Source organism: Oryza brachyantha, chromosome 1, assembly GCF_000231095.2.
Source record: "Oryza brachyantha chromosome 1, ObraRS2, whole genome shotgun sequence".
Classification (NCBI taxonomy): Eukaryota; Viridiplantae; Streptophyta; class Magnoliopsida; order Poales; family Poaceae; genus Oryza; species Oryza brachyantha.
In genome coordinates this window covers 23865283-23884641 of record NC_023163.2, presented here as the reverse complement: position 1 = coordinate 23884641, position 19359 = coordinate 23865283, and the positions used below count along the sequence as shown (strand labels likewise).

Here is a 19359-nt window from a genome sequence, read left to right as displayed (position 1 = left end):
GAGGTTTGGGGCATTACATATAGTTTTGGGGTTTGTTGTGATATGTTTAAATAGTACTACCTCTATCTCTATCTCATAATAACTTTATTTTTCGATTTCTGTATCTGACGTTTGACTATTTGTTTTATTTAAAAAATTATTAAAACTTTAAAAAATTAGTCACATATAAAATATTATTTATGTTTTATCATCTAACAATGATCAAAATTTTAAACATAAAAAATTAAATAAGATAAAGAGTTAAAACCGTGTATTTAAAAACTAAAAAATAAACTTTAGGACGGAGGTAGCAGGTAACTTTGTTTATAGGGCACCCAAAATTAGTGTAATTTATTGACGGATATTGTTTATAGGGCACCCAAAATATGCTATATAAAAGGGGTATTATCTATGTGACACTAAAGCCATCATTTATTCCAGCATAATTGGACATGTTATTTGAGTTGGTTTGGTCGAACACTAAATGGTGGCCACGAGTACTTATTCCAACTTAACCAAAATTTCAGAAAATAATTTAATTTTAAAAAATCTTTTCAGAATTTTAAAATTTTCAATAAAATGGATTTTAGAATTACGTATTATGTAACTCTTAATCTATAATCATCCTAAAGCTGCTTTCTTTTGGCCGTCTAGGTGCAAATTATTATTCAACTTTTATGTGCATGTTTTCTGAATGATTAATTGTTGTACTTTTACAAAATGTTTTTTTTAATATAAGTTGATCATCTCACATTTATAAAATATTTTTTTTAGCTTTCTAGTAACTAATTTTAACATCTATACATGATATAGTTATCAAAAAGTTAGATAATATTATATCTTTTGTTTTATCTAATAAAAATACAGCCTGAGTACGTTATTATATACTCCATCCGTCCTAAAATATAAGTTTTTTGCATGAATCATTTTTTATACCATAATATAAATATTTATGCACTTTTTCTTATGATTTTAGTTATTCCAATAATTCCAGAACCAATCAGATATTTAAAAAAGACATCTAATTAATATAAAAATTAAAAATTGACCACTAAAATAGCTGCACGGGAATTCTTTAACATCTTCTTAACTTATGCTAAATAACCTAGAAATACTTATAATTCTGAATGGACGTAGTAAATATTTACTATAACACTAAGTTAGAAGCTTATGGCCCAAGGGATATTCTTGTCTTTTTGAATAATAAAATTTCTCTGTTTAATTTGGATAAAATAATGAAACAATCCATGACATAGTTTTATGTCTCTTAGCAAATTTAGATGCACTATAGCAAAATTTGTCACAGTGACAAATGATTCGTAACTATTACGAATTTCAGAATAACAATGCTTTTGCATTAAGTGGCAAGGTGACATCTATTGGTTATATGAAGTTATCGCATTTTTTTTTCTAAAGAGGGTTTTGAGGTTTTCTCAATTAAGCTATATCACACATAGCGTTTGAGGGTGTGTCTGGGGGCTGGCAACGGCTGGATCTGCAGCACAACTGCAGCTGCAGTACACAGAACCAATATTTTTGGTAGTGCGGTTGCGCGAGGAAAAGACCGAAACCGAACTTCTTTGTCACTTTTGAGTTAGGATTAATCAAATTAATTTTGCTTAATTCGGTTATAGTACCGGCAAAAGAAAAACAAACTAATATAACACATTCGGGAGTAAGTTAGTGCGCTTCCGTTCTTCGTTTATGTTATTGACAGAGTACGTTTCCGTCCACCGGTTGTGCCTTTTTGTAATCCCCAAACGCCAGAGGGGCGAGGGCAGTAGCAACCTTGCGGCCGTCTCCCTCCCCAACCCAACCCCAAACCAGATCGCCATCGAGCCTTTTCCCCTTTCTCGAGCCACCACAGTGCACCCTCGCAGCCGGAGCGGCGGCAGATCGAGGAGAGGAGAGAAGATGGGTGGCGGCATGGAGGTGCACAAGAACAAGTGGATCGAGGAGTGGAACGCCGGCCGCGAGAACCTCGAGTTCAACTTCCGCTGGACCCGCCGCAGCCTCGCCGTCGTCGGCCTCTTCGGGCTCGCCGTCCCCATCCTCGTCTACAAGGGCATCGTCCGCGATTTTGTAATCCCCCTTCTCCGAGTCTCCTCCTCTTCCCTGCCCATGTCTCCTTGGCTTATCCAGGTCCTAACGGAGAATCTGCGTGTGCTTGTCTGGTTGGTTGCAGCATATGCAGGACGAGGACGCCGGCCGGCCGTACAGGAAGTTCCTGTGAGTTCACCCTCCGGTGGATGCTTCGAGCCGTTGGTCTGGTTGGCTGTGATCGGGTGAAGGACTACCCCTTCGGTTTGTTCTCCATACTGTTTTAATTGGATCGAGTATTTTGGAATGCTCAGACTGTTGCTTTGGATCTGTTGAATAAGCTGTAATGACTTGTTGTCCTTTTTCAATTGCTGAAATCTGGGGAATTAAATTCGGCTGAATAACAGTGTTATGCGATGCTGTTTGTGATTTGATTCTTTAGGTACTAATTACAAGCATACTTTAGCCTTTTGATATTCTGAAACGAATTAGAATGAATGATTTTAGCATGTGATTTCTCTAGTCTGTGGCCAACACTTAGTACGGGCTATTGGATTAGCTAACGAGATACAGAAAAAAATGATAGCAGTGATACCCATGAGGCAAGATGATTGACCAAGAACTTTCTTACGATTAATTCTGGCTTTGAGTGTGTTGATGTTATATGGGCCGTTTCATAGCTTCCCAATATAAACTCTAAATAAAATGGTATGGATTGGAAGTTGCATTGAAGTACTGATAAGGCGATATAATTGTTCCTATGCGGCTTCGATGATATTTGATTTGTAGTCAAAATTTTTCACTCCAATACTCTTCTATTATACTTGTTCATTAGCCACTATGCCCAGTGTATTTCCTATACAATATACATGGGTAGGTGACCAGGACCTTTTCAGTTTGGGTTGCCTATAAAAACATTAAGTTCCTTTATATGTTGAATATACCGATACGTTCACCTTGTCTGTGGACAGCCTAACTGCTTGAGTAGTCTCAGTTGCCTGGCAATTGTTGGGCAACTCTGTTCTAGGTTCACAGGTTATTCACATTAACTTGACATACTACCATATATGTAATTTTTTCTTCCATACCTCTATGCCCTTTTATTACTCAAGTATTTTCTTCATTTATAAAAACTTCAATATTCACAATGTTATGTATTAGATCCAATTAGCAGTAACTCATGGACTACTGAAACAATAGGTAAGGGTATTTGAATAGATCTGGAGAAAGAACAGTATTGAAGTTACTTTTCTGATTCATGTTGATGGAAACAATAGGTAAGAGTATTAACTATTTTCTGATAGTATGTTTTGTACAGTCAGCATTCGTTCACTGCTACAGCAGAGCATGCCCTGCTCCATGTTGATGGAACCATAGTTGACTTTCATCTTGCATACTATGAGCCACTGTCTTATTTGGAACATCTTGCATACTATGAGCTCTTGTCTCAGTTATCCACTGAACATTTTCAGGAAAGTTATAAATGGAATTGTGACCACAGGCCTGGTACTAATTGTGTTATGTTGCATACCTGTAACCTGTCAATACACTTTTGTTACTGAGTTCTGTTTTCTACTGCAGTGTTTCACTGAGCTTCTTTTACTGTTAGTAAGCAAGGTATATTTTGTGATATTCTTTTGTTGGAAATGTTAATTTAGTCTGGTTGGTTGAAAGGGCATGTTTTAGTTGCACTAGGAGCAATAAACTATTCTGGACTTTTCTATATGGCATGCTAACAACTTTAAAAATCTTTGTTTCTTTTTCAACAATATTTTTTTTTGTCTTTGACTGCACAAGTCGATTTACTGACGCACCATTATCATATCATATGTACCTGCAGCCTCCTTCAAACTACTGGGTATATATGTTAGATTAGACTTAATAAGGTTATAGTATTGTTTAACATATCGTGTTTATGGATGTCACCCCATGCACCAGATATTAGAAAAACTTATGTAACCATCTCAACTTGAACATTTGATATCCTTAATTTCTTTTATATAATTGAACTGTCACAGTCTCATCCACTCTAATAGCTACTGGCATTGCATGAAATTTGCTAGTTCTTTTTTAGTTAGTTGCTTCCAAGATGTGTTTTCTTTCTGCTGGTGTGTATCATGAAGTGTGAACTCAAAAAGTCTATGGGTGACCAAATTGCTATTTCAATTTACCAGTTGAGGATAACCTCACAGTGACCGATTCTAGGGCAGTTTTTGGCTTGATCTTTAGTTGTCTCTTCGAAGTTCTTAAGATAGCTTTCTGAGCTTCTAAGTGGAATTAGGAAAACTGATGTAGCGGGGCTTGTTCTTTCCTTCTGATTCTACATGTGTTCTTATATTTAGTAATACTCCCTCTGTTTTATATTATAAGTCGCTTTGGCTTTGTCCTAAGTTAAACTTCATCAAATTTTACCAAGTTCATAAAAAATTATAGCAATATTTTTAACACAAAATAAATGTATTATAAAAACATATTGAACGATGGATTTGATTAAACTAATTTGGTGCTGTAGATGTTACTATATTTTTATATAAACTTAGTCAAATTTGAAGAGGTTTGATTTATGATAAACTTGAAGTGACATAATATAATACAGCGGAACTACCAAACAATCACAGATTGCATAGATTTTTGCCCTCATCTATTGGCTTTTTCCCAAATAAGATATTTTTTATAATGTTAATAAAATTTTATATACGTGTTTTTAATGATCTAAAAAGGAAAGACTGAAAAATAAACCGCGATGAAAAAATGTAAAATCAACTCCAAATAAAAAATTTGAATTTTAGTTTATATAAACATAAGCGAGAAGACTAGCCTCGTGTTCGACATATCAGTCTAAGTTGACGTGTCATCATAGTGACGAAATTCCGAGCACAAAAACAAGGGCAAACACATTGTTTCTGAATCTTACAGCTTGATTGCTAGCCGCACTTGTCTACTGATGAATGCTACAAGTGTCTGACGCCACTACTCAGGGCCTCTAGGGGAAAAGGGCACAGTCTCATTTGTGTGGTCTGCTGCACGTATTAAGCTGTCAACCTATGTCATTGGCTCTCACGTGCTCTGCCGGTATCTGACCAGGTCTACCTGGTTAATGCTACACTTTTTTTTAGATAATTGGTTAATGCTACATTTGTATAAAAACCCATGACTAAGTTCATGGTTAGCAGTTTCGTGCCATTTCTAATGCTAGCACAATCCAATCAAGTTCTGACTTTATACGGTTCTTATCTAATACTGATAGCTACCAGGCAAAATAAATGAAAGGATTAACCCAGTCCTTTCAGGGATAGCAAGTTTCGCCTGTGCATCTGTTGCTGCTGTCGCTTGAAAGGTGAAGCAACAAGCAACGCGAGGACCTGCACGGCCAAAGCGAAAAGCCGAAAAACACCTCGTGGCGAACTGCGCCCAACTCGTAGGTATATATATAAGCTCGTGATGTTCTATTCTTGCCTATCAGTGTCGGACCTATTGGTCGTTCAGTGATCACACTGGGAGCTGCACGTACTCTGCACTTGCACGGTGCGCGATCATGGCCAGCCCTTCGCAGGCCCCTCCATCTCCCCCTGATCGGCCTCCACAGCCTCCTCCAGCAAACCCGCCTCAATCGGCACCGGCAACACCTTCGCCATCTCCTCCAGCAAGACCTTTACCACCTCCTCCGGAGAACCTGTCACCACCTCCAGCGCTTCCTCCAAAGGTACCCCCGGTTCCTCCTCCTGTCATTCCCCCTGTTCCTCCGGTGATGCCTCCAGTGGTTCCCCCGGTTAAACCCCCTATTCCTCCGGTAATGCCTCCAGTGGTTCCCCCGGTTAAACCCCTTGTTCCTCCGGTGGTTTCTCCGGTTAAACCCCCTGTGTCTCCCGTGATTCCCCCGATCGAACCCCCTATGCGTCCGGTCATTCCTCCTGTACCTCCTCCGGAGATTTCTCCCGGTCCTGCCCCTCCTCCAAGGATTCCCCCACTGCCTCCTCCTCCTCCTCCACCACCACCTCCAGTGAATCCTCCACCACCACCTCCACCAAGGCCAACGCCGAGCCCAACTCCTGTGACGTCATCCCCGCCTCCGCCGGTTGTACCGGTGACATCTCCTCCTCCTCCTCCTATCGTAAACCCTCCGCCGCCTGAGACTCGAAGCCCTCCACCTTCACCGCCACCCCCTGAAAACGTCCCATCTTCACCGGCGCCTCCACCCTTAAGCACATCTTTGTCGTCGCCTCCACCTCCATCGCCACAATCTGCCGAAGCACCAACAACATCACCCTCGCCCCCATCATCCAAACCCGGGACTGCAGTAGGCGTGGGAGTGGCCATCGCCGCAGTGGTCGTGATCGGTCTCGCAGCTGGACTGATCTACTTCTTCATTGGCAAGAGGCGACGTCGCCAACAGCAGCCGCCCTCATCGTTGCCAGGTACACAACGCGCGCATCACCTTCCTATCCCTTTGCCTTTGTATTATGAACGCAAACAAGCCATTTGAACTTCGTCTAAACGGTTTTGCTAAAATGGATGGCTTAAATATATCATAATGTGTGTGTGGGAGTGTAGCACTGAAGCTCATTGTTTGCTACTTTTGCTTGACCGCCTCCATCAAACGGTTAAGATTGCTGAAACGGCATGGTGTACTGTAGATCAGTGTCATTGCAGCTGATACAATTAATTAGGCTCTTGCGGCTGTTGCGTACTACTCCGCTCATATTTTAATAGGTAATGCAATTGACTTTTTATATATATTTTAGTATTTGTTTTATTCTATGTAATTAATGATTGGATTCATTACAACTTTATGTTAATTATAACTTAAATTTTTTATATATTTATAAAAAAAATTTAATTAATAAGACATTGTTAAACATATAAAAAATCAACGATATCATATATCGTAAACTTGTGGTGTTAGCGCGATTGCATGTACTATTTTCCTTATATCCGCAGTCGTGGCAAGTGATAATGGTTAATTTGGTCATGGTCGTGGGCTTCAAACGGGTACGTTCACGCCATTTTGAAGACTTGCTAGTGCTAACAATATTATTGGGTTACCGGTGTTATTGTACAATGGAACAAATCCTTTCTGCAACTTAAAAGGCAAATGTTTCTCACAGCAACCTAATGGTTGCCAAAGTTTGAATAATACATCGAATATTGTCATGCACGTCACTCGTACGGATTCAAAAGTCCAACTCTAGCTTAGTCCTACACACTAAGAAACAAATAATTATGCAATGAGTGGTGTCTATACGGATTATTCGCATATTATGGAGTAATGGGGAGAGCGCAGGGCCGCTTGCTATGTTGCATATCTGTTGGTACTTCTATATAAGGGGAATTCCTTACTTGTGCTTAAAATTTTGTGTGATCCCTCGTTTCAAAATGTCTTTTATTTTGTTTTTGTAGTCCCTTATTTTCCACAATATTTTACTGAGGGATTAGCATCGGTTTTCTGTGGCAGATGGGAAATTTAACCTTTTCTGTGACTCTTATCTCTTCTTTATCTTACCATGAGCTTTTGTTAATATAGAAAGTAGATAATATAAAATTATCTTGTTAATTGGAAATTTAACATCTGCGGTTGATTGAATGATACCCTCTGTTAATGCAAGAGATTTTAGGGATGAGTCTGGAATATAGGTTCATCCCTAGAATCCTTTAAATGTTATATTTAAAGACAGTTGTAGTATATTTTAATTGTATTGAAAACATTATGCTAATGTGTCCTTTGCTTCTTTTTTTTTTTGAAAAAGAAGACGACATTATCATATCAAATGCACATCTACACCTTATCCTAAATATAAACTTGCTAGGCATGTAACACATATTTACATTTGACTTGATAGGATTGAGAATTAAAAAAAATGTTAGTTCACATTGTGTTTTCTATATACCAAGTTTCTCACATTCACCAAAGAATAATAGTATATATATAAATTTAAAAGACTCAAATGGTGGTAGTGAAGGCAGATTAACCATTCACCGTAATCTATGTGATTTTGCAAAGTTAAAAGACTCATGGTGGAGGTGAAGGCAATTTTTTTCTTTTCACGAAAAAAAATAGAAAGTTAGTGGATATGGTTGACATGTAGTTCTATACTTATTTTATTTCTTTTAAAAATCAAGGAGTTGGTGGGGGTGGATGACAGATTTACTGTCATCCGCCACCATCTTTGAGAATGTTTATATGAGTAAATATATGCTTCTTTACCTTTCAACAAATAGACTTCAACGACTCGCCATAAGGAATTACAATCCTTAAAAAGTTTAATTGCAACCATAAGGGTATGATATGATTCACATCGAGCATTCATGCAGGTTGAAGCATTTAGACCTCGGACTGATTCAATATGACGTATGGAATATGACGAATTGACTATAACACTATAGGTGCCACATGCACTCTCATGTTAATTAAACATATAATTAAATATGTTAAGAACTTGCCAGTATCCATAAGATAGAGAGCCAAATACAAATATTTGATGAAGATGATCATTTTGAGCTGCACCTCCGGTAGTAGAAGTCTGTCCAGCTTGCAAAACACTAAATTTTTGTACTCATTGATGAGTTAAAACTTACAGCCGCCTTCTTTCTTGGTAAGTAGAGTAGCATGATACCACAACTTTAAAAAGCGAGTATAAGTTACCAATCATCTCGCAATACTTGTTCAAACAATATATATATATATATATATATATATATATATATATATATATATATATATATATATATATATTCTTTGAGCGCTAAGAAATAAACAGCGCGTGACACATCACACACCAACAGAGCAACCACTCCACCTTTGCACGCTGCAGTTAAATTTTAACTTTTTAAATTACTTGCGGGGTGCCCCCGAATAAAGTGAGTTAAGTTTTGACTTCTTTCGGTCAAATTTTAACTTACTGAACACGAATACAAGCCAGTGAGCGCGAGTTAATTTTTAGCTCAAGAACACGTTGTACACATATTGATTATTTTTTAACTGACACACCCACCACCAAGCATGCTATTATACTATGTAATTAAAATTTAACTTATCGAACAATACAACACATGCTAGGCATATGAGTTAATTTTTAACTAACACACTAGTAGTGGGGTTGAATGTGTGATGAAAGTTAATTTTTAACTCCTTAACCAGTAAACGCATATATTCCTTTTGTGTTGTCATCAGTTAAATTTTAACTTCATAATTATCGTAATAAACACCCCACACATATATAAGTTATTTTTTTAACTCAACGCTCGTATCTGTTAGTTATTTTTTAACTTCATTATCTTTTGTTGGGGGTGGTGGTAGTGGGAGGGGGTTGCAAATTTAGTAAAAAAATAAAAAATAATAGCCAAGACAACTTGCTTGCTTAACCTATATCGCTCAACCTGGCCTAATCCGCTTAATAAATTTCGGACGGCGTTCCTACGCCGTGCCGGCGATAAAACTTCCCCTTCCTAATCCGCCTAATGTGAGCTTGGACTTTGATTCACAAACTCTGTGAGTAGTTTGAGACTTTGAGTAATCTGTAATATGAGCGAGTGAGCGACCTGTACCTACTTTGCAATCTATAGTTCCATCGGTCCAATTTACTAGAATATTATTTAGGTTGTTTTATATAAGTATTGTTCATCACCCATCATCGTTATCTCAAAATGTATTGTGCATCACCAACCAGAACCTGTTTATCTGTCCTCCTAGGTTGTTTTCGCATCTGAGAACGTGGTTGATGAATATATATGTACTCTTACACGGCAATAGCATGCAACTAACCCCCCCGCCCCTCATGAAACAGCCAAGGAAAAACTGTTGGCTTGCGTTTGCAATAGGAGGTGGATTCAGTTAAGCCCAAACCCTGTTTGGCAAGTTGCTGAAGAATCCTACATACTGATTGGTGGCATTATTTGTGTTCTGAGAGCCAACAAACAGCTGAAAGTCCCGCATGCAACAGCTAGGTTCATTTGTGGTCATACTTGTCTTGTCGTTTTCGTTTTTAAGCTAAAATTTAAATTTTTAATCTTAAATTTAAAGTTAATTTTGGGTCTTTCATCAAAGTTTATTTTCTAATCTTAAATCACTAAAAATATGTATATAAAAGTTTCATTCATAAATTATTTTTTATTTATAAATGTACCGTTTGACTTCTCCTATTAACCCCTTCGCTAGTCACCAGAGTAGCTATGATACTTCAACTTCAAGCCTTTATCACCGGCACATTTTCACTCCTTGCAGCCGAAGCTGTTAAGGTTACTGGATAGTACCTGCTACTGCTAGTGGACTCGCACATCCTCTACTATGCCTTTATAGGGACTAACGGGTGAATTCTTATGCTCACAAGTCGATAGCTGTAACGACACTGTAGTTATGCCTTCGTTTTTTATTTTAATTTACTGACGTTTGAATCTATTCGATTTATTTAAAAAATACATAACGATTAATTTTGCTATGATTTGTTTTATCAACGTATATTTATAAAAGAATCAAATAAGACTAATGATCATTTAAAAAATCAAAGGTATCGAATTAAAAACATAAGCAAGCATGCTATATAAGTAACCCCAGCCGATGCTGACCTGGTGCTATTGTATCTTGACCAATTCCTGCCACACTGGCATCGGTTAGAAAGCGACCATGATTAAGTTTCATGATGATGATTAGTACTACTAGATTGACTCACCACGGCAAGGTGTTTTCAGACGGCCACAGATACTACCAAATGCAGCCCGCGCCTACAGGCTACATATATAGATACTCTGTATGGTCTACGGCTCGTACCGAGAGCAGCACGTTGCACTCACCCCGGCCGCAATCATGTCCGCTCCCCAGCCGAATCCTGTGCCGTCGCCGATTGCTCCTGTGCCGTCGCCGGTTACTCCTGTGCCGTCGCCGTCGCCGCCGCCGCCGCCTCCTCCGCCGCCACCTCCTCCTCCTGTTATACCGCCTAGTCCCAGCCCGTTGCCGAAACCTCCTGTCCCTCAGAGTCCTCCCCCGCCGTCGCCACCTCCACCAACCCCGACACCAACACCCAGGACGCCGCCGCCAGCCCAGCCGGTGAATGTGCCATCTCCTCCTCCGCCTGTCGTAAGCCCGCCGGCGCCTGGGGCGTCCCCAACCTCTCCGCCGCCGAGCAGCAGCAGCATCCCGTCTCCGCTGGCGCCTCCCGTCGACGTCCCATCTTCACCACCAGCGCCTCCGGCGCCGTCGACTATAACTTCATCCCCGCCGTCCAACAGCGGGACCGTGGTAGCCGCGAGCGTGGTCGGCGCGGTGGTCCTGCTAGGCCTCGTGGCTGGGGTGATCTTCTGCTTCGTCGCCAAGGGGCGGCGGCGCCCCCGCCGCCGCCATCAGCCGTCGCCGTACCCGGCGTCGTTTCCAAGTAAGTTACGCGCATAGATATCGCCTTACTCGCGTACTGACAATTTGGCACGCGACGCGGCCATTGCACGAGACAGTGCTACACCGCGGGCATGTCGATGTTGCGACGTACGTGCGTCGCCAGGGCGACGGCGCGCGAGAGCTCCAGTTTTCGCGGCGTCGCCCTGACGAGGCGTCGCGGCCTCGCGGGCGATCGATGGTGGTGCCGTGGTGGCTGTGATCGATAGCGACACGGGCACACGGCAGCGTAGCGTAGCGTGCGGCGTGCACCAGCGCGAGCGTTCGATGTGGATACTGTCTTTGTCTTGTGTTCGTCTGGCGGCGCGCGGTTCAAACGGGGCATGTTTCGCGCCATTCTGGGCGCACGTTAGGACTAACACAATGGAACAGTTTTTAAATCGTCACGCATGTGCCGTCTTTTCTTGCATCCGTTTCAAATACAGTAGTTGTAAGCAAACCTTACAATACTATAAAAACATAGATTACGGTGTTGGTTAACCAGCACACTATTTGACGTCCACACAAAGAGAATCAAATTGTGAAAAATGCAATGGCTCCATAGTTAAGTTTACATTTTTTAATACCTTACGCATGTGCCATATTGGACCAAAAGGTGTATTGTGAGCATGGCAAAAACTTAGGGACGATCACTTAGCCAATTTACCTAACTCACGTTACAATTGGTTACAATTAGTCATTTTACCACGGAATAAAACTATACTCGTACTAACTATAAGATTATCTCGCACAGTTTTGCACGGAGCTTTAGAGGTAGACTTAGATTATGAAAGCAAACTCTTAAATACTATTTCTATATCTATATGTAATCTCTACAAAAATAAACTTGGATTTCATATACAGTTCTTAGCTTCTATTTCTATAGATTTGGGTTATATATATAACTATCTTCTATTTAAACTCTATTTCCATATATCAAATTACACTATTATAATCTTGACATACCATGATCTAACAATTTAAATTCTTTTCTTACTAATGCGGTAGCTTATTTTGAAGCATATTTATAAAATAACATATCGGTTAGGTATTCTGAATGAGTTCTCACGTTAATGTTGACTGAAAATGTTAGGCCATTATGTCAATCGTATTATCATAACCATCAATCGTGAAATCCAATTGGTATTTAACATTGTGTGGGCCACTTGTAAAGCCCATGCAATGTGTTACACCAGAATGTCGTGGGCCACTTTTAAAGCCCGTCTAATCTATGTGATAAAAAAAACATGCCATCGAAATAATGTTACTTCCATATGAAAACGAGACCCCAAAACAAGTACAGTTCACTACTTATTAATTCTAAGTTTTAGAATTATTGAATCATGAAAAACTATGCTCGTGACTCCAAGCTGAGTACAATTTAATATTTATTAATTACGAGTTTTAGAATTATTAAATCATAAAAATGATATAGTTGATATTTCAAATCGACCTCAATTTCATATTTGATTAGATTATGAATTTTGGAACCGTTAACTCATAAAAGAATATAATTGCAAGACCAAATTGAATATAGTTTGATACTCGGTAATATTATAAATATTAAATTAAGTGATTTTACGGTCGTTGAGAATGTACAAGAAGATATTATTTTTTTCTATATAAATTTTGTTACCTCTTGATATTTGATATCTTAGATAGTAGAGGATACCAAATTTTACACTAAAATTGCTCTATTAAATTATAGAGGCAATGTGCACGTACGTCACAACAGCTAAGGTCATAGGGCTAGCAGGATAGATTACGGATAAAACATTCGATTCCACTATGGTTATACACAATGTGAGCACATGCGATGCTCGGTGGGAGGAGACGAATTTCAGAATTAATCACGAAAGGGATAAAACAGCGTCTTCAACCAGAGTACAAGTAGGTACTAATTTGTTAAAATTAGTAAATTATAAATCATAGCAAATACTAAATCGATTCTGTGCTGTTTATTGCTGAAAGTTTTTGCGCGATGATTTTGGGATACTGCTGGGCATCGAAAACGTACGTGCTGGTCACTCCGGTTAGAACAGCAATAACATGCATTCAACCTGCTAATATGCATAGATTATAGTATAGAACCGATCGTGACGCCGTGACGTAACCAATCTCTTTGGCAACCCTTTCCACCTCAAGAAACAGTCAAGGAAAATTGCTGGTTTTGCGTGTGCTATAGCCTATAGGCGACGGCTTTTCTTAACCAAGACCACTTTTCAGCAAGTTGCAAAGAAGAAGAATAATCTCCACTCGATGGATCGAGACACTGGCAAACTCTTATCATGGGCAGAGTAAAATCGATCGTTTCATAGCAGTATCGAAGGCTGATCGGCGGCCGTGCTTGTCTGTTGTCTCCTGAGATAACATAAACCGCAGCCACTGCTCAGAAGTAGTACAAACGTACAGGTCGGCAAGTGGTTAATTTGTGTTTGCTACTTCACGCAATGAGCCGTCTAGCCTTTGTCATTGGCTCACGCTGCTCCCTTGTAACCGAAGTTGGTGAGGCTATTAGCTGCTGGTGTCGCGCTGTCTGCCTGTATCTGACCAGGTATACCTGTCACATGCGCACACTTGCATCAAGACACATGATTAAGTTCATGATTAGCAGTTTAGCGCCATTACTAATCCTAACACAACGATGCACAGTCCATCCATCTAACCGAACTCTGACTTCAGCACGGTCAATCTTATCTAACAACCCTACTAGCTAACTACCATCATACACAAGACAGAAGAGATTTGAGTTTTTTTTAAAAGAGATCCCAATTCCCAAGTCTCGCTTGTGCAGCTCATATTGCTTTCGCTTGAACCAGGCAAGCAAGCAAACCAAGAATTGTACACGGCCAAAGTGGAAACCACCTCGTGGTGAAGTGCGTCCAGCTCATAGATATCTGCACCTAGTCTTCCCTCTTCTCTTGCCCATTGGTCTTGGTCGTGATCGACGAATCGTCACATCGAGAGCCTAACGTTGCAACTGCGCCGCGTGCCACCATGTCCTCTCCAGCGCCGGCGGCGCCGGTCACACCGGTTGCTCCATCGCCGCAGACGCCGCCCGTGACGCCTCCTCCTCCGGTAACTACTCCCCCACCGGTGTCACCCCCTCCGGTTACGCCGCCGCCGCCGGGGACCCCCCCACCTGTGACACCTCCTCCGGTGAGTCCCCCACCGGTTACACCTCCTCCGGTGAGTCCCCCACCGGTTACACCTCCCCCCGTGAGTCCCCCTCCGGTGACTCCTCCTCCACCGGTGGCTCCTCCACCAGTGACGCGTTCACCTCCTCCGCCGACGCCGACCCCAACACCGGTGACGCCGTCGCCACCTCCGCCGGTAAGCGTGCCATCGCCCCCTCCACCAGTCCCAAGCCCGCCGCCGCCCAACGTCCCAACCGCTCCGCCACCGACTAATCCGTCACCGCCACCGCCGCCCAGTAACGTCCCAGCTTCACCAGCGGCGCCTCCGCCGCCCGCGCGAATATCTTTGTCTCCACCGCCACCGCCGTCGTCGCCGCAGTCGGCCTCCTCCGGCTCCAAGTCCAACAGCGGGACCCTGTTGGGCGTCGGCGTGGCCGTCGCGGCGGTGGTCGTGCTCGGCCTCGCGGCCGGGCTGATCTACTTCTTCGTTGGCAAGAGGCGCCGTCGCCGCCACCAGCCGCCGCCGCCGCACCACCCGGGGTTCCCACCCTTCCCAGGTACGTTAACGCGTATGCCCCACGAAATCGGCAGTTGGCGCGCGCGCGCGCGCGCGAGATCATGCTACGTGGCGACCACGTCGACGCGACAGTGCGTGTCGCGGACCCCACCTGATGCGGGCCCCATCCACGCCCTCCATTAGTCGTCGCGAGTGACCGATGGTGGTGGATAGCGACACGGCGGCATCGCGTAACGTGCGACGTCGTATACCATCGCGTCCGATTGGTGTCCCGTGTCTCGCGGCGTGCACCGCGCGGTTACAATGGCACGTTCCCGCCATTCTGAACACCTGTTAGTTTTAACTGTTTTTGTCTAATTGGGAGTTGGGAATACTAGGGAATGCTCGTGAAATTGGGTCGAGGCGTCGAGGAATAGTTTCTCTGTTGCATCCGTGCGTGTGCGCGGCGTTGAGCTGAACTGACTGTTTCTATGTTTGTTTGTTGCTGTGCCACCAGTCGAACCCTACGACCCGCACCGGCCGCCGTCGCATCTGCAGTCCCACGCGCTGTCGCCGAGCCCATCGTCGACGCCGCCGCTGCTGCAGCCGCACTCGTTTGTGAGCAGCAGCGGGGCGTCCGAGTCGGCGTCGGCGCTGCCGGGCATCGTGGTGACCGGCGGCGCGTTCGGGTACGACGAGCTGTCCGCGGCAGCGGACGGGTTTTCGGAGTCGAACCTGCTTGGGCAGGGCGGGTTCGGGCAAGTGTACAAGGGCACGGTGCGAGGGCAGGAGGTGGCTATCAAGAAGCTGCGCTCCGGCAGCGGGCAGGGGGAGCGCGAGTTCCGCGCCGAGGTGGAGATCATCAGCCGCGTGCACCACAAGAACCTCGTCTCCCTCGTCGGCTACTGCATCTATGGCGAGCAGCGCCTTCTCGTCTACGAGTACGTCCCCAACAAGACGCTCGAGTTCCACTTGCACGGTAAGTACTCGCGCTGCCCGTTTGACTACACCATTACTGCATCAAAAATGCGGAGCTGAGGTTGACACGAGTGGTCGCATTGGTAAATTGGTCGGCTTCTGCAGGGAGCGGCCGGCCGGCGCTGGACTGGCCGAGGCGGTGGAAGATCGCGGTCGGGTCGGCAAAGGGCCTCGCGTATCTGCACGAGGATTGTGAGTCCACATGTGTTCTTGATATGATGTTTTTTTGTTTCGAGATTTCGTCACCCCGAATATGTGCGAAATTCGTGAAGTTTTCTGACGAGATGTTCTGCTTTGCTGTTGTCAGGTCATCCTAAGATTATCCATCGTGACATCAAGGCGGCCAACATCCTGCTGGACTACACCTTCGAGCCAAAGGTAAATCGCCAAAAAAAAAAAATGAAAATGACACCTGCAAAAACCATTGACGTTAAACGCGCGTATTGATCGCAAAGGTGGACTCTTGTCTGTACAGGTTGCAGATTTTGGGTTGGCCAAATACCAAGCAGCTGAACAGACGGCTGTTTCTACGCGCGTAATGGGAACTTTTGGGTAAACACATCACGACAACCCAACAATCAATTGTGCTCGTACATCATAAGTGCCTCAGTGCACGCACCACGCCGACTAAATTTTGCGCTGTCAAAAACCTCTCTCTCCAGATATTTGGCTCCAGAATATGCTGCCACTGGCAAAGTGAATGACCGCTCCGACGTCTTCTCATTCGGCGTGATGCTCCTGGAGCTGATCACCGGGAAGAAGCCTATCATGATGTCTCATGGTGACCAACCTGACACACTGGTTGCTTGGGTGAGTGGGCTTCTCCTCCGAAGCCTTGAACCGAACACGTAGATTTCCATTTTGTGACGAATGATGAAAGATGCCATCTCTTCTGTGTCCAACAGGCGAAGCCCCTACTAGGGAGAGCTGTGGACGAGGGGATCTTTGATGAGCTGGTCGATCCGAGGCTGGAGAACAACTTCGACTCGTACGACATGGAGCGGCTGATCGCCTGCGCGGCCGCCGCCGTGCGCCATACCGCGCGGTCTCGCCCGCGGATGAGCCAGGTTCCCGCCAAAACTCAAACTCCTCACACCTTTACCGACATGAATCAAACACGCAACGCACCGCACGACCTGTGGTTTCAACAATAACGTACCTTGAATCCTAAATGGTGATGCTCTACTCGAAATGATCAGATCGTGCGTTACCTTGAGGGCGAGCTGGCGGCGGAGGACCTGAACGCCGGCGTGACGCCGGGGCAAAGCGCGATGCAGCGGACCGGGGGAGGCACCACGGACCAGATGAGGCGGCTGAAGAAGATGGCGTTCGGCTCGGTCACCGGGACGGGCACCGTCAGCGAGTACACGAGCAGCGAGTTCAGCGAGCCGACGAGCGAGTACGGGCTGAACCCGTCCACCGAGTATACCAGCAGCGCAGCCGGCGGCGACACGGGCGAGGTGACGGTGGATGTGCAGAGGACCGCCGGCGGCGCCAGCGGCGAGGTGACCGGCACGGAGAGGCTGAGCAGGCGTACCACCGCGAGCAGGCAGGCAGGACGCGGCGGCCGGGTGTGATATCGGAATTTCGGTGCCCCGGCCGGCGAGCCCGGTGATGACGTACCTGATCGTCAAGGTTGCGATCGATCGATTGAAATTGAATCATTTTGTTCGTGTATATACAAGCGATATACTGTCACTGTGAATTAGATTACGTTTCAAATCCTTGCGGTTGTTTCTTTGATTTTTCGAATTCATGCAATTTTTGTTGGGGTGGAAGTTTGTAAATTGTATCTACATTCACTAACCACCAAGGTGAATAAACATCAGGATGAGATTTGTTTAAAAGCCGGAATGATATTCATATCATTGGTACATACAATTCTTTTTTTTTTCTTTTGAATCCGTACTGAGGATTCTGACATGCTATACAGAAGTTTCAGTTTACACAAAACGATGCGTAACATGAAGCTACATGGTTGAATGCCGGAATAAGTTGTATGACGCATTCGATGGACCGAGGTGGTGAGTACAAGAAACCGATCGTTTTCAACTCTTCATCGTGTGCATTCTACTGTAAAATTAATCTGAGTCATTCACTGAAAAGGATAATTTAGTAATTTGTTAATTAATTGATTATTAGTATTTTATAATTTAGATATTTTTTGTCGATAAAAAATATTACGTACGTGTATTATGTACGGAAGGTTGGTTGTCTGTAGATCCTTTCAGCAAAATTAGCTGCGGCAAAGTAATTGGACAATTTTTTTAAAATAATTGGACAAAATCTGAAAAAAAATCATGGTGATATATCACGATAATCATAACATATGTCGGGATAATCGTAACATATAGCATAATTTTTATGCCAAAACTATTATTATTGATATTGGAAAATTGAAACGATTATCGCTCACGATAAGACTTCGATATAGCACAATAATCGTTGCTCAAGCCACGATTATATTTACTGCTAAAATTGTTATAATAATCATCAAATATCCAATATCGTGTGGTTTGACTACTTAAACTGTGACGATCAATTTCAAAATTATGAATTTAAATTGGTGTAGTTTCTCTGTGATTATCGTCGGTTATCGTGGTACCGCCGGCCCGTGGTTTCGGAGGGGAAAATGATAAGTGAAACTTTAGCGACGGAGAAGCGGATGCATTGATGACTGCAGGCGAGGTCGTTTGTCTCACGGTCTGTCAATCGATGTGGATGCGCTCTGATGACTGCAGAGACTGCTGGCAAGGCCGTTTGAGCTACAACTTTGCTCGTGGCTCGTGGCTGTCTGTTATGGCGAGCTTTTGTTCTCTCCAATGCTGGTTCTGGTCCTTTGTCCATAGAAATATCATTTTTCTCAGCTATCATGAGATATCATTATTTTTTATGTAAAAAATTTTATATAGAAAATAGTGCTATCTCATGGTATCTTCTTAAGAATGTGAAAAATGCTATCATGGAAAACCATCATGTAGCAAATTAGAAGCAACCACAACTATTTCTTCTATACACCGTGTATTAGATTGACATGCACCAAGTAATTTTAGTTATGTTGAAATCTTCAGTTGTTTTGATGAGAGGCATGCGTTTAACATGAGGTTAAGCAAATTAGTTACTTTTATTATTTGAAAACACAATTTTGGCTTCTTTTTATCATGCCCTATTTTCATTTTTTTTTAAAGAAATCATAGCATAATCCTAACTCTCGTGAGAGAACTATTGTTGCAAGACCTTATAGAAGTGTACATCATTTCACAGATTGTACGACTAAAATTGAGAAGGCTGTATGACTAACATTGAGAAGAAGAAACACGAGTGGTGTAGTTGGTTTGTCTATCTTTTGTGCATGTGTTAGGAGCAAATTC

The 19359-nt window shown here is 43.0% G+C and overlaps 1 protein-coding gene across 1 annotated transcript; it reads left to right on the top strand.

The window, feature by feature from the left end:
• Window positions 1-1905: 1905 nt before the first annotated feature.
• Window positions 1906-17835, top strand: LOC102713322 (proline-rich receptor-like protein kinase PERK15). Its single transcript, XM_040527857.1, has 11 exons — window positions 1906-2061; window positions 2165-2208; window positions 3338-3525; window positions 10985-11299; window positions 15528-15989; window positions 16094-16180; window positions 16296-16366; window positions 16464-16540; window positions 16651-16798; window positions 16894-17055; window positions 17188-17835. Exons 1-11 carry the CDS (start codon window positions 1906-1908, stop codon window positions 17563-17565), a joined length of 2088 nt encoding a protein of 695 aa, XP_040383791.1. The 3' UTR covers window positions 17566-17835.
• The last annotated feature ends 1524 nt before the right edge of the window (window positions 17836-19359 follow it).

What these genes read in the sequence shown, in the direction of transcription:
- LOC102713322 (XM_040527857.1), top strand. Translation starts at nt 1,906, where the DNA reads ATGGAGGTGCACAAGAACAAGTGGATCGAGGAGTGGAACGCCGGCCGC. An exon ending in TGCTAGGCCTCGTGGCTGGG is followed by an intron (nt 11,300 to 15,527) that starts GTGATCTTCTGC and finishes CTGTGCCACCAG; the next exon opens with TCGAACCCTACGACCCGCAC. An exon ending in CTCGCCCGCGGATGAGCCAG is followed by an intron (nt 17,056 to 17,187) that starts GTTCCCGCCAAA and finishes CGAAATGATCAG; the next exon opens with ATCGTGCGTTACCTTGAGGG.